Source organism: Mus pahari, chromosome 7 (assembly GCF_900095145.1).
Source record: "Mus pahari chromosome 7, PAHARI_EIJ_v1.1, whole genome shotgun sequence".
Taxonomy (NCBI): Eukaryota; Metazoa; Chordata; class Mammalia; order Rodentia; family Muridae; genus Mus; species Mus pahari.
In genome coordinates, this window is record NC_034596.1 from 34,798,559 (window position 1) to 34,814,813 (window position 16,255).

Genomic DNA, 16,255 nt, shown 5'->3' on the forward strand with positions numbered 1-16,255 from the left:
CGGAGAGTCACAGAGAACAATGAGTTGTACTTCCTGTATAGATGGCATAGCAGTGTCATCTTTGATTTTAATAGATTAGTAAACTGGTCCAGCTGACTTGCATCTGCCTTTCTAGGTTTGCTGTTACTGTCGTGAAAAAGAGTGTGGCATCATCAAACTTACCTGCTAGCGGGTACAGGCCTGGCCGAGGGATTTAATTTATACAAGTGCCCTGGTTGACTTGAGGAAAACAAGCCCATGGAGGAGATCATTTAGAGAAAACAAACCAAACCAAAACCAACCTGTCAGTCTGGAGCGGGACTAGTTAGGTGAACATTTTGCATGACAAGGTTGAGGCCGTTGACATTGTTAATTAACTGGGCATTTGAATGATGTGCCCATCGAACCTTATTGGACTGATTTGATACTGTTTTATTGTTCACTGTGTGTTCTAGTTCCATGGTACAAAACAGTTATTTGCAGGTGTTCTGTATCTGAACTTACTGGTTGGCCCTTGGGAAGGATCTGCCATAGAGCGGGTATGCATACTACGGAAGCATACAACAAGCAGGGTGCAATTATGAGCAAGCTGTTTGCTATTAAGTAAAAGTGCATCATTGACTTTAGGAGTACTGTAGTACCGTATAGATTCCTTCTATAGAGGCTGTGTTTTAAGAAAAATTTCACAAGGTGCCACCAACCCGTTTCACAATGACCTTCGGAATTCCGGAAGTCCCTTTAAATGTAAATTGGTCTTTGAGAATTTCAGCTTAGAATGGAGCTGGTCATCTTTTGCTCTTTGGGGACTCTCTTCCTCCCTCAGCCTCGCAGCCCTTCTCTCCTCCCTCTTTCCCCTTTCTTCCTTACCTCTTTCTTTTCCAGTGTGAAACCTTATACAGCAGTGGTGTGCATACTTCTGTTTGAACCCTTATGCATTTCCTTTGACACCAGTTACAATAATCATATTTCAGTAACCACTGCTACATGCTATCATAACTTAGTCAAAGATAGAAGACTTAGATCTTCATAATTTGTTGAAATTGGATTTGATTTAATGCGAACGTCTAATGCCTCTTTGGTTTGGAAATCGCTTGTGTGGTGCATGCAGTTTCTCCCGAGGGAAGAATTTCCTTGGGGCTTTGTTTTACAGCTCTCACATTCCTGCCTGCTCGGTTGTGTCTAATGAGGTTTATCTGTCCTTTAGGTGACCTACAAACAAGATCTGTGTGCAGCCGAAGCCATGATTAAGGGTATGTTCGACCTTGTGACTGTCAGCTCCTGAGCTTCAGATATGAGGTGACGGAGGATTTCTCGGGACAGTTAAATCCCAGACATTTTAGGAGGACGGATGTCTGGAGGCCACAGAGGTCTCTGATTTGTGTTTTGAAAATTGCATTTTATATTGTTTCCTGCTTGTGAAACACCGCTTATTATACCACATTGATTTTAATTTTCATAAAAGAAAGACTTCAGCCTATTAAGTATGGAGCCTCAATCCTATCAGAAAGGTAACTGTATAAACTGATATTTCAATAAACCTGGGAAGGTCCCTCCTGTTTAATACATAGAAGGCTGTCCCTGCCCCTCTGCACTATCCTGTCAGAGCATCAGGGAGTGCCTTCCATATAATAGTTTGTACAACTTAGAGAATTTGGAATACGTGACTTTTAAAACAAACAAAAAATCCAAAACAAATGTATTTTTCTGACAAGGCCTGCATTATATATTTTTTTTTCAAGGAAGGTGACCATGCATATGGGAATAATGCCTGCTTTTCATCACTATATTGCCTTAAGGTGCCACATAGTGTATTTAACAACCAACCAGTACTTACTAGTGTGCTGGGAATGTAACGAGCACACAGAGAGGGAATTCTCTTTGTGTTCTGCAGGCTCTATGGTTCCAGTCCGAGTTCTCAAGCTCCGTACCGTCTTGGATGTGTAGGACAGAAGATGCTTGGATCTCAGGAGGGTTCCATGCGTTGTTTAGTAGTACTCAAGCCACACCACTGAGGTGCCAGCAACACTGCCCCTTCTCCTTTACATCATGTCTGTGACCATGAAAATTGTCTCTGACTGAGAATTCCCCTCCTTTTATTTTAATTCGATGTTTTCTTCATTTACATATCAAATGGTATCCCCTTTCCTAGTTTCCTCTCTGAAAAGTTCCCTATACCCTCTCCCCCCCCACCCACTCCCACTTCCTGGCCCTAGCATTATCCTGTTCTGGGGCATATATAGTTTGCAAGACCAAGGGGCCTCTCTTCCCAATGATGGCTGACTAGGCCATCTTCTGCAGCTAGAGACACGAGGTCTGGGGGTACTGGTTGGTTCATATTGTTGTTCCACCTACAGGGTTGCAGACCCCTTCAGCTCCTTGGGTACTTTCTCTAGAGCTCCTTCATTGGGGACCCTGTGTTTTATCCGATAGCTGACTGTGAGCATCCACTTCTGTGTTTGCCAGGCACTGGCATATCCTCACAAGAGACAGCTATATCAGGGTCCCTCCAGCAAAATCTTGCTGGTGTATGCAATAGTGTCTGCGTTTGGTGGCTGATTATGGGATGGACCCCTGGGTGGGGCAGTTTCTGGATGGTCCATCCTTTCGTCTCAGCTCCAAACTTTGTCTCTGATCCACTTTTAAGCATCCGATTTTAGTAGTAAGACAAGGGGTGTTCCCTCTGTCCTCGAGACAACAGGAAGCTGGTGGTTGTTCTTTTCCAGATTAGACGATGAGCAAAATGATACGCTCAAGTTTTGGCTGAGAAGTACGGTTTTAAATTCAGTCTTTTGCTGGGTGGGTAGCCCTGGACCCAGATGCGTAGCTTCCTATGAGAGTTGTAGGAAAGCAGTTGGCTCGCATGTGGGAAGCTGAGCTCTTCTCTAATTGTGAGACTGTTTTAGTTACCCTCAGATTTGTTTCCCTTCAAGAATATTTTGTTTCAAACAATTAGTGTCATATAATTTGTGTTTCTGTGCTTGTAAATAGCTAATCTATAACCATAAATCAAAAAGTTGACATATATTTACATATCAGCCAGGCAATGTGTAAATATTTCTTCGTCAGCGGTTGGCAAAGTTGTGCTGTGGTTGTTTATGCTTTTAACATAAAGACGTAGAAAACTCAGTTTGATTGTACTTCTAAGTAAGCTGTGCATTGCTTAGGGAAGGGGCGGTGTGAGCAGCAAGAAGATTACTGTCTCAACTACTGACTTTCCAGGTTGTAATACTTTCCCCACATATTGTCAGAGCTAGCAGCCATGCAAAAACAAATATTTTAAGCTAATTGTTATCTTGTTTAGGTAACAGTTTCTAACATGGTATTTTCAAGGTGTTCTAGTTTATTCTGAGTGCTCTCACATGGCCAGGTTTAAGCAGTTGACTTAATTGGAAACTAAATAATGGATTTCCCTATTCTTTAAGGCATTTATTTCTAGGACTGTAGAGGCGATTCTGATGTTACCAGGCCTACATAGGGCCATATCTCTGGGGCCTTCACACCCTCTAGGTAGCCAAGTCAGCAGTCATGTGATTTTTAGACATCCTGAGATTACAGTCTTCAGTCTCACTCCCATGTGAGTCAGAATGTGTTTTGGTAAGAACTCTAGTTAAGTGCATTATAATTCATATTTGAGAAACATTGGTTAAGACTGCTCCTTATAATCTCCTATAGGTCACATGTACCTAAGCTATTTCTACTGCATTTCAAATTTAGAGTCTCGCTATAGTCTTTCAATTCCAAATGTGTCCTTCTTTACCTCCTTCCTGATTTGTACTAAATACCACCACTGCTAATTGAAGTGCCTTTGGAAACAGGATGAAGAAAGCTTGGAGGCTTACTTTTGGATTTCTGAAGTGGTAAGACACAGCAGTGTGTGGTAGTGTATCCCTGTAATCCCAGTACTGGTGAGACAGAGAGGAGGCTCGATCCTTGAGGCTCAGGGGTCTGTTAGCCTAGGTGAATCAGTGGGCTCAGGTTATCCAAGGGTCCCTATATCCAAATGTCAAGAGAAAGCAGCTGTGACACCCATTGTCCGGACTATACATGTCTGTACATTTAAAAAAAAATTTTTATTAGATATTTTCTTCATTTACATTTCAAATGCTTTCCCAAAAGTTTCCTATACCCTCCCCACCCTGCTGCCTAACCCACCCACTCCTGTTTCCTGGCCCTGGCATTCCCCTGTACTGGGGCATAAGATCTTCCTCTGGACTAGGCCATCCTCTGCCACATATGCAACTAGATACATAGTTCTGGGGGGTACTGGTTAGTTGATATTATTGTTCCTCCTGTAGGGTTGCAGACCCCTTTAGCTCCTTGGGTCCTTTCTCTAGCTTCTTCATTAGGGGCATGTCTGTATATTTATACGTACTCTTGCCACACACATGCACACAAGTTGTTAAATACAATGTGGTTAGCAGAAGCCTATTAAAATTATTTATTTGCAAGCTTGCCTTTCCCAACTATATAAGTTAGGGTTATCCAGGGAAAGTAATACCATACATAGAGATATAGCTGTGCGGGCAGAGATCCGTCTTAGCAATGGTGGAAGATGAGCCAGAGATCAATGTAATGCCCTGCTGTTGCCTCAAGAGTTCCTTACCAGGTTCTCCACTAAGGTGAAGTTGAGATTCTTGACTTTGCTGAAAAAAAAAAATTAGAAAAAGTCAGTATGAAGCACACTTTGAGTTTAATAACTGTTTTACTCAGTAACAGGTTAGCAAAAAGCACTCAGGGAAAGGGTACACAAGCCACGTGTGGGTGTGGGTTCTGAAGTTCCATCTTCCCAGGGTTGCCATGGAATCTAAATGAGATCATTGGGTGGTTCCTGAGATGTGCAGACAAAAGGATCGAGGACAAATTTCATTTGGTACCATAAAACCCAAGATCACAAGAACTGCATGGGAAGTTAATATGTTTCCTCTGTCAACAGAAGTTAGTGGTCTTGCTTGTGAGACTCCCAGATAATATCTGGGAGAGGACTAAGGTAATATTCAGGGGTGTATATATTTGTGCCTGAGGCATGTTTCATTGCTGTTTTAATATTCTTAAGTATCTGTATATAAATGAATATTATCTCCACATTAGCAACCTTCACAGTACATGTCATTAACTATGCTGGAATGCTTGAGTCCCGCCTTCTTGAGTCTTCATGCAGAGTCCCGAGTGAGGGACTTTTCTCCTTTTTCACGTCTTTCCTGTTTTCCTATCCACGACCATTTATAAGCTTGAGGCCCAAGTAAGTCTGTGGTATTGTTTCCATCAAACCCCAAAGATCAGAGAACAGAATATCCGTTATTGTTTGGACCAGCACTGAGACCAAATGTAGAATATGTGTGATTCAGCTTCAGAGGAGAAGAGAATTCTTCCTTCTGTCTCTTGTTTCCCTGTTCTAGGGAGACCCTGGAGAAAATGAACGCTACTCTTCCCATGTCGATGAGGACCGTTTCTTTGTTTTCTATGCACATTAAAATGCTGACCTCTCCCAGAAACTCCAGTTCTCTCACAGATACAATCAGAACTTAACAGCTATTTGGACAATCCTTTCTCCGTCAAATAGTTGCGTAAAATTAACAATCACTTTTAATAAATATTCAAAGTTCTTTTGTGGTTTATTTAATTTATTTTGTACTTGGGATAGAATCCAAGCAACTGTGGCCTTGAAAATGTTAGGCAAGTGTTCTAGCATGGACTTATGTTCCCAGCACTCCACCCGTTTTCTTTTTTATTCTGACATTGGGTCTAAGTTGTCAAGGCTGTCCTTTAGCTTGTGATCTTCCTGCCTTAGTCTCTTGGGTAGATGGCATCACAGGCTGGCTTCACAATATACTTGGAAGCATCGATTCCCAGCATATATTGGGCTCTAGCTTTTTGTTGAGCACTGTTTGGAGCATTTTGTCTATAGCTCTTTATCTCCACCAATAAATGACTTAGGTAGTATTAATGGTTCTCAGAGTACTAAGTCAAAGGGAGGTATCCTGTGCTTGGAACTAGATTTTCATTTAAGTGCCCATGTCTTCTCAGAAAAGTATTGTCTGTCTAGGCTATCTAAAAATACATCATCTATTACATCACCAGTGGAATTTGATTCACCACAAAATGACACTTATGATACATAAATGTTTATGTTCAATGTGATAAACACCACAAGGTTTCTAATTAGTTTAAGTTCAGTGCTCATTTTGTCATGAATAATATAACAATAAGTCTTTTTATTTTAAGGACTTAGTGGATTCAGCATTTCTCACAGCGTCAGTGTGATTTGAATCTGGTTCAGAATCATGGATCAATAAGCGTGGAAGGGATATCTCCTGGTCTGTTTCCTGTCTATCTGCTGACATTGCTTTGGGTTTAATAATTTGTGGCAACATATACAGGCATGTTTTTCCCTTGAAGATTTATAGTTTAGGAATGTATGGCTTTCCTTTCCCACATTAGTCCTTTCTATTTGTAAAAGATATATATCTTGATTTGGCCTATCTGCCCATCCATCCCTATGTCATTAAATACTGTTGTCATGTAGCTATATTGTTTGAGGGCATATAGCACTCATACCAGGCATCTCAACTTATTTACAATAATATTAATGTATGGTAGATATCATACCTCCATTTTTATGGGTAGGGAAATGGGGTAGAGGCCCATTCTTCTGGGTCCCAAATTTGGAAAAAACATGATCCACAATACAGATACACAATACAGATATGCTTTATTGATATGCTAACTTGATTTTAGGGTAATGTCTTTTTACCCCCAACCATGCAGACCCATTTTCTTTCTTTTTCTTTTTTTCCAGAGCTGAGGAACCCATGACCTTGCACTTGCTATGCAAGCACTCTACCACTGAGCTACATCCCTACCCCCCCAGGCCCATTTTCAGAGCATGAGAGTTGATCATGTGTCAGAACACCATCCATGAGTCAAGCTGTCTGAGGAGAGTTCTGAGGTTGTGAGCAAACTCCAAGTATAAAAAGCAAAAGTTTTATAACCTCTGCTCCTCCATAACTAGGTTTGTTTGTGCAATGTGCTTTCAAGCCCTCCTCAGGTATAATAATAGGAGTGGGTTTACTTTAGATTACCCATCAACTTACCCATTGTTATTCAGAGTGTGGCTTCTAAGCATGAGTTGTCCTGACTGTATATAGTCTAAGCTCCTGTGACCTTGCCCCTGTGCCGTATACAACTTGAACTCAAGTGAACTTTGCTCACATGACCTTGCTTAACCGTCAGGGTGCCTTTAGAATATAAGTTGTTTGAGGCTCCGAATAAAAATGGCTACTGCATTAGACTTCAGTCTGTCTAAGTTTTACACTCTACCTTCCAAGTTCACAGGGTCAATTAGAGAGGTACCATTCTTGGATCCAGACGTTCTCTCAGTGGGCACCCTGGCAGGTTCTACATTCTACTTCTCCAGCCATCATTCCTTTCATTCAGTACTGTGCCTTTAGCCAACCTTGCGAACAAAGGTCCTGCCTTCTAGGATTTGTTCTAGAGTACCTGCTGATAGCATCACGCATATTCCGAAAAATGGATAATAACTAACTGGTAAATTTCTAGACATACCCAGCAATAGAATAGGCATAAAAATGGAATCACAGAAGGATCATTTAAAAATGGCTAGTTACGTACTGTTAAGGCTATTTTTTATTTTTATAAATCTCATCTTTGTAAACAGCACCTTCCTATTTTAAGGTAACTTGTAACTTTTTACATGCTGTAATATGTATGCTGCGCGTTCTGTAATTTGCTATATTTCAGCTGATCTCTCCTTGAATGGGCAGCAAGTGGCTTGATGTGCCCATTTTCCTGTTAATTTAGTATTTTTCATGCTATAAAACTTTGCTAGAATAAATAAAACAGTCTTATGTCAGATGCAAGAACATTTTGTACTGGCAAATTTACTACTTGCCGGAATAACAGATTTGGTTATATAAATAAACTATTTGGTCCATATTAATTTACAATCAAGTCAACATCTTTGGTTGAGTATGGACACTTCATTGCCAGGAAAACAAAATCTTATTTCACTAGTATTTGACTTTGGTCATTAATTTCAGGCAATGATTCGAATCTCCAAATAAAAATAAAATTCCCCATCAAATTCTCATCTTCTGTTAATTTTTAACTTGATTTAACTCAGCATAATATCCTACATGGGTTCCTCCTTACAGTGTGCCATAGGTAATAGGAAAACCTTATAGAAAGTGGTGTCCTTATGACTGTCTTTCATAGATTCTGTGCTAAAATGCAGTTAATTACAAATTACTGTTATTCTTACCTAAAGCAATGCAACCCCAACATTTCTTTTTCCTCAAGTAGCATGTTAAATTTGGTCCCTGTTATTTAATGTTTAACTCTTTCCAGCTTTTATTCAGAATGAAAATGCAAACAATCTTTTCAGAGACTTGTGATTAATTACTACAACAAAACTCTAGGCTGACCAATACATTTGTAAACATCCACTGAACAAAGGAGGGCTGTATTCCCAGCCCCCCACTTCCACAAACTGGCTGAGCCCACCCAAACCTGTTCTGCAAGTTCAGACAAACTCCAAAGATATTAAAGTGGTAACAGACTCCAGTCCTAGCATACTTTATCTAGACGTACCCAAGCCATACAAAAAGTCTCAAGCCACACTTCATTGAATATGCTGACCATATCTTGGCAAAAGGGTCAATATTCTAAAAGTTTTCTAAGAAAAGAGCCCCTATGGAATTTCTTCATTAAGGGAATCTATTTGTTTTTTCAATATTGCCCTCAGCAAACCTTATTTTTGTGATTAAAGGGTGTTATAAAAATTCATTTTATTCTTTCCTGGCTATAATTGCCCAAGCTTGAGTAAACTTATGCTGTAAAAATGGCTCATGGTGCCTCTTTTTATTTGATGTTTTATGTAAAAAGTGAAAAAAAAAAAAGAAGTTAAAACTGAAAATGATTTTTAAGCTGCTTTTAATTAGAATTAGTAAATATCAATTCATATAAAGATCTGTGTCTTTATGTATTTTTTTCCCTTTGTTTTTACTTAAAGGGCAATTGATTTGTATGATATTTTACAGGCTAATAAATCTATATTTTCTTTGGAAAGTACTGACTCCACCACCCATTTTTAAACATCAATGTACAGGTGCATTTCTCTCACAATATTAAGAAGACTAAATATGTATCCTTATCCGTACTGTTTCTTCCTCCTATGGTTTAAAAACTGCTGACAGGACAGCATTTGAATTCCCTCGTGCACACGCACAAAAGACTGTAGTGATGCTTTTAAACAGGCTCTGACTGGAAATATTAAGAGAAGTTGCACAGGAACAAGGTTAGTTCAGCATTATGGAAACAGAATGTACTGTGTTGGCTCTGGCGTCTCATGCACATGGAAAACGGATGGTTTAACTTCATAAGGACCTTTTAACATTTACTTAGCATTGTGATTTTTTTTAAGTGCAAGATTCTTTTGAAACTTTTGACTGTAGTTGAAAGATGAGCGGAGGGAAGTCAGGTTTCCACCGCATGCAGCCGGGCCACTCTCAGTCTGTGGCATGTCCTTGTCAGGGTTTTCTTGGTAAACTCTTGGTGATGGTGCCATTTGTATTAAACATGTCTCTTTGGACAATGCCAAGCGACAGCTAAGATTTATTCTGAAACCTTGCTCTTTTGGATGTCTCTGGCTTTTGACTGATCCTTAATTTTCCAAATTTCCCCCATTAATACCAAGACTTCTTTGTACATAATAGTTTTTGTTCTTTACCCTCTTGAAAACAGTGCTGTGATGGTATCTTGTGTGAATACATGAGAACATTTGCGTCAAGCTTTCACTAGGAAGAATAGGAAGGTCATAACGTAATTTAAAAGGAGCTTGGTTTCCAGTGCATTTTATTGTTAAGAAAGATGTAAATTAGAAAGCTAAATATTTGGGTCAAGGTTAGAGAAAGTATAGTTTGCTTGTTTGTTTAATCTTACAATTGTCTTAATTTGTCACCAGTGAAATGTCAGTTCAAGTACAGGCAAGGAAATCTGTCATTTTCAAAATGTCGAAGGTCACAGCAAGCTACTAAACATCAAGTAAGTCAGGTGGTAACAGATGGAAGCCAGCCACCTATGCTTCTCTCTAGGGTAGGCATTACACATGGCCCCAAACCCAACTATGTTACTTTTGTTCGAAGTAATGGCACATTTTATAAGTGCTCTGATGTTTCTTGAATTTTAGGAGAGAACTTTTTTTCAAAATTACTTTTCTGATATTGGAATGAACACACCCTTTGTCTTAGTCAGGGTTTCTATTCCTGCACAAACATCATGACCAAGAATCAAGTTGGCGAGGAAAGGGTTTACTTGGCTTACATTTCCACATTGTTGTTCAACACCAAGGAAGTCAGGATTGGAACACAAGCAGGGCAGGAAGCAGGAGCTGATGCAGAAGCCATGGAGGGATGTTCTTTACTGGCTTGCTTCCCCTGGCTTGCTCAGCCTGCTCTCTTATAGAACCCAAGACTACCAGCCCAGAGATGGCACTACCCACAAGGGGCCTCTCCCCCTTGATCACTAACTGAGGAAATGCCCCACAGCTGGATCTCATGGAGGCATTTCCCCAACTAAAGCTCCTTTCTCTGTGATAACTCCAGCTGTGTCAAGTTGACAGAAAACTAGCCAGTGCACCCTTAATGCAGAAAACATATGCTACTAGAGCATAGTAAAACATGTGTGTGGCTTCCACACACATCTGGGCCAAGACAAGATAGCACATGTGTACTGCTTATGCTCAGTTCTAAGGTAGGAAATTTCATCTGCTACCTTGTTACTCTTTTTAAAATGTGGTAAGATCTGATTAGAGGTGACATCTTTTAAAAAAATATGGCTCCGTATGATTGTCTTTCAGTTGCAATGTTCACAGGTCAGCACAGCTCTGTCCTGTGAGAAGAAGGCCCTGCTGTGTATTTAGTGTTCTTGCAAGGTTTTACTGACTGGATTCCTATAGCCATGGCTTGTTGGTTATTTTTCCTTTGTTTGCTGCCTGCCTTCCATGTTCATCTACAATAGCCTTCCCTGGCCTGATGATGAAGAAGGGTACCTGGGCTCAGTAGGGCTACTCTTTCTTTTCTCCTTTTTCCTTTCCATACAAGGTCTTCTCGTGGAACCCCGGCTGGCTTTGACCTTGTGTGCTGGGACTATAGGCATGTACCTCCCCCCCCCCACTGTTCCTCACTATTGAGTCTGCTTAATACCGCTCTTCATCTTTGAAGGATGGAAAGCAGATCCTCAAATTGAACTCTGAGTCACAGACCTCAACAGTAGATGAAAGATACTGCCCTTAGTTTGGATGGATTAGAGCTTCACGTGCCAAACATCTTTTAGAAATAACTACCTGTAAATTAATCACAGTTCTTATCTACCTATGAACTCCAAAGCTTTGATATGAGAGGCCAGTCCAGGGAAAAATCAGGCCTGGTAAAATAAACTTGAAGTGTCACAGAAAAGTGACCGTGAAGCCCTGAATTCTCCTGTCTGTGGAACTGGGTGGTGTTAGTGTTTGACTTTATTTATCTGAAGATAAATAAGATGAATATCACAAATTAAATTTTACTCCTTCAGAAAATTTCAGAATTATTGCCTATATCTGTTTTGGCTCATAAAAGATTTTTGTTACAATAGCACCTGAGTTAAACCTTACTAAAAGAACATCAAATGTGGCAGTCATACTTCATGAGCATTGACTAGAGTAACATTTTCTTAGTTGGTGCTCTAAAATATTTGTCAGATAATTCCAACACATATGTGTGAGCCCAGCAAAATTATACGGACTGTCTTTACCCATATATTTGAAAGTTCCCCAGTTCCCTGGATACCAATCAACCTTGTTTATATTGAATATTCTGAATGTCAGATAATATCCTGTTATAGTCTATTGTGAATCCTTGGATCCTGTTCAAGTTATTAGTGTTTCAGTCGTAAATTCAGTTTCTCATAGCCCCTGCTTGTTTCCAGCATCCATTGCATTTCTCAGAGCTTCTGTGGTTTTGTGTGAATCCGTGTCCTGTGGATAGACTCAGTGACCTAGCAAGTGTGTTGTTTATCTCTTAGACCAGCTCTGAGACTCTACTCTACATTTTAGGTCTGATCAGTTTGTGGGCAGCTCAAAGGGTACACCTGGGAGCCGCGTCTGTACTATTGTGTCATCATATCCCGTCTGTCTCTTCTCCCCTTTCAGTGTTCTCCTGGAAAAATGAGACCTTGCTACACTCTCTCACATTCCCAGGGACTCTGTTTATGCTCAGAGCTTAGCAACAGGCGAGGGAGAAGAGCGGTGACAGTGCTCGCCCACGTTTCAGAACCACTGCAACTCCTGATCCATAGGAATTGTGCCTTTCTTAGATAGTTCAGAGTCTACTGTTTCCACACAGCTGCTGTTCTGGTCATGGCCACCACGGACACAAGACTGGTTAGAGGGAAAAATGTTCAAGAATGAACAAAGAAAAAGACTGGTGGAATTTATTCTCTCCCTTAATTATCTGACAAATATTTTAAAGCACCCGTTCAGCAAAAGCAACACTAACCGGTCCTTCTTGAAATATAGAAACAATCTTAAAGATAATAGGAATAAAAAGAATCAAATAATAATTTTAGAACTGAAAAAGTATATTCAAATTGACAAGTAGCTTGTTGTATAGTTCAGAAGTTAAGACTTAGCATTTCCTCAACTGCTCGCGACTGTATTTTTTCAGATAGGGTCTCTGACTGCAGATGTAGCTCACTAATTGATAAGACTGGCTGGTGAACAAGTGGGAGGGATCCACCTGTGTCTGTCTCTTCTCCTTTCCTCCCTCCCCAGTACTGTGTGTGGGGGTAGGCCGGAGGGAAGATAGGGGGATTCTAAAAATCTAGGCTTGTGCAATAAACACTTTGTTTACTCCGCCCTCTCTCCAGCTCAAGGTACGTTCTGAATGAGAAGAGGTAGAGTGGGTAAGAGGACTGATGCATATCCAGGTTATCGTTTTTCCCCAGATCATTACACAGTCCAGACCCATATTGTATTCAACAGTAGAAGGCACTCACATTTATAATGGTTTCTGCAGTGCCCCTTCTTCAAACTTCATTCACTTCTTTGCAGTGTGAATGTTTCATTTTGTAACCTTGAGTGTGTAATCCTTCTGTGTCAGACTTCCAAGTGCTGTGAATACAGGCTCTTGCCACTATTCCTGGCTGTTTTTTAAAAAATTATTTTATTAGATATTTTCTTCATATTAGATATTTTCTTCAAATGCTATCCCAAATGTCCCCTATATCCCCCCCNNNNCCNGCTCNCNTNNCCNCCCACTCCCACTTCTTGGCCCTGGCATTCCCCTGTATGGGGCATATAAAGTTTGCAAGACCAAGGGGCCTCTCTTCCCAATGATGGCTGACTAGGCCATCTTCTGCTACATATGCAGCTAGAGACACGAGCTCNGGGGGTCCTGGTTAGTTCATATTGTTGTTCTACCTATAGGGTTGCAGACCCCTTCAGCTCCTTGGGTACTTTCTCTAGCTCCTCCATTGTTCTATCCTATAGATGACTGTGGGCATCCACTTCTGTATTTGTCCTGGCTGTTTTTTAAAAAAATCACATTCCTTTTTTTGAGATGGCTTCTTGCCATGTAGCCCCGGCTGATCAATGTAACCCAGGCGTCTTTGAGTTCACAGCAGTCTTTTCACCTCCACTTTCCGAGAATTATAACCATGCACTCCCATGCTGGTTTTCTCATAACTGTGTGTTTTTTCTTAAACAAAAAACATTTTAAATTTACTTAATGTATCCTTATCAACATTTAAAAAGTGATTTTCCTTTGGTTTTAGCCTACAGGTGATCTGAATGTTGATGTCTGTTTAGTCCTGTGTGGTTTCAGTTCTTTTTCTTCAATGGTGTAACTAGATCCTGAAACCTGATCATATTTTGATTCATATTTTCCCTAAGATTAGAGGTACTACATAATCACAATCTAGGGCTGGAGAGGTGGCTCAGTGGTCAAGAGCAGTGACTGCTCTTCCAGAGGTCCTGAGTTCAATTCTCAGCAACCACGTGGTGGCTTACAACCATCTGTAATGGGATCCGATGCCCTTTTCTGGTGTGTCTGAGACAGTTATAGTATACTTATAATAAATAAAATAAATCAATCTTTAAAAGAAATAATCACTTAATGACTGGCTTTGTCCTTGTCCTGGACATGATATGTATCATGATATTTTAATTGTATCAATCAGTTTAGATATATTAGAGATATTAATACAGAACTTTTAAAAATGTGTTTGTGTGTGTGTACATGTATTATGTTCATGTATTTATGCGTATGTGTACATGTTCTTGTGTGTGTGTGTACCTGTGCCCATTGTATGCATACAGGCCAGAAGTTCTACAATGTCCTGTTTATCATTCTTTGTTTTATTTTTTGACAGAGGTCTGATATAGGGTCTGTCACTAACTATGGTATCAGGCAAGCCTCAGCGATTCTCCTGTATCTGCCACTCCATGCCTGGAAACAGTTGTGGGTGCTGGGAACTCAAACTCAGGCCCCCATGCTTTTATGTGGTTTTGTTCACTGAGCCATCTCCCCATGTCATTGTTATCCCTGTTTCTAATGTATTGGGATAATAAAACCAGAATGGCCCACAATTATTCCATTGTTTTATTCAATGATATATACTCTAGCATCTCAGGAAGTAAATGCTAATTATATAAATATTTCAGTAATGAGACGGGTGTTTAAATATGTATTCCCATTTATGATCATCATTTCCTTTTCAGACTGTATGTACATAGACAGTATAAAGTGGGGTAACTCAGTAGAAGAACATGTATTTGATTTTTCTTAAAAACTGATCTTTAGTGTTATTTTTCAATTCATTGTTGTAACACCTTACCAGGGTATGACCTAAGACTTCCGGAAGCATCTCAGATACTGAATTGAATTTGTATAAAACTTGGTTATTGAATGCTTGTCCAGTTCCCATTACCTATAATTGTTAAACATGTTATTTATTTTCCTATGTTATCTTTAGATTATTGGAAAATTATTTAGAGTATTGCTGAACTATAAACCTTGGTGAGACATGCAGTTAAAACTACTGGTTGCTAGTTGCTTGGGGTTAGTGGGTTTTTTTTTTTTTTTTTTAATAGTTTTACATCAAAAGTAGAAAGAGTCAGTGCATGGGTGGCTCACCACGTCTTTCTAAACTCACAATTCTCCAGTTGCCACACTATGGAAACAGATTAAAGAAAACTGAAATGTTACCTCAAAAGATTTACACTGCTTGAGGGGAGCTAATCAGCTATGGTAAGTAATTAGCGTATTTTTTATGGCGGGATGCTTTTATGATCCCCAAATTATACAAAGTTAAGTGTCAGCTAAGCAGAGATTCCAATCTGTCTATGCACCAGATCACTTTTAGAACTTCCCAAAATGCAGGCTAGAAACTTGTTAAGTACCATAAGTCTGTGTGTTTGAAGAATACGTAGTAGAAAAGTTTCTCATCCAGGCAGAGGCGCTGAGTTAGAAGAGCTGGTGGGAGGTTTTGAATGCCTGGTCTTGGAGTAGAACAGATTGAAAAATAGCCAATAGATGATATATACATATGGTCCATAGAAAGCCTAGGAGCACAGCTGTTCTATCTCAAGGCACGGTATGATATGATATACAAACAGTGGGAAAAATAAATTTTATTATATGAGCTGACCACCCAGAAAGCACAGCCATTTATTATTATTTCTTGGCCTTGAATCTAGGTCATCCTTCCTTAGGTTTTCCTTTCATGATCTTTAATGTTTCAGGATGGGGATTTTTTTTATTTCTTTTACTATTAATTTCTTTGTATCTTATTTTTTATGTAAAGGGAGAATACTTTTTAATTCTCAAATATGTTCAGGATTACAGGGTACAAGAACCTCACAGGTAACTCCCATGCTTTTACTGGTTTCACATATCGACCACATGATAATTTCTTGCTGCATTTACTTTATAATTTCCATGACTCTTCATAACTGTATGCTAAGTGACTGATGAATTAGGCTTATACATATATATTGTTACATAGCACTTTAGTAACAAATACTTTTCTGGGAAAATGCTAATATAATGGTTAGTAAATTGTCAAATTTAATCAGGACAAGGCTTAAGAAATTATGACCAAGTGAGAAAAGAACATTAAGTTCTTGAGGACATCGAAGCCATTATAAACATTCTTTGCTGACAGTCATATGAATTTATATCGACACATTTTAAGGCAAATACAATGCATTAAACTGATACAGAAT

General features: G+C 39.6%; 1 protein-coding gene across 1 annotated transcript in view; it reads left to right on the forward strand.

The window, feature by feature from the left end:
- Positions 1 to 16,255, forward strand: part of Crppa (CDP-L-ribitol pyrophosphorylase A) — a 274,837-nt gene that overhangs the window by 83,777 nt on the left and 174,805 nt on the right. Inside the window, exon 5 of the mRNA XM_021202203.1 lies at positions 1,184 to 1,229. Within this exon, the coding sequence (XP_021057862.1) occupies positions 1,184 to 1,229 (46 nt within the window). The remainder of the gene's footprint in view (positions 1 to 1,183; positions 1,230 to 16,255) is intronic.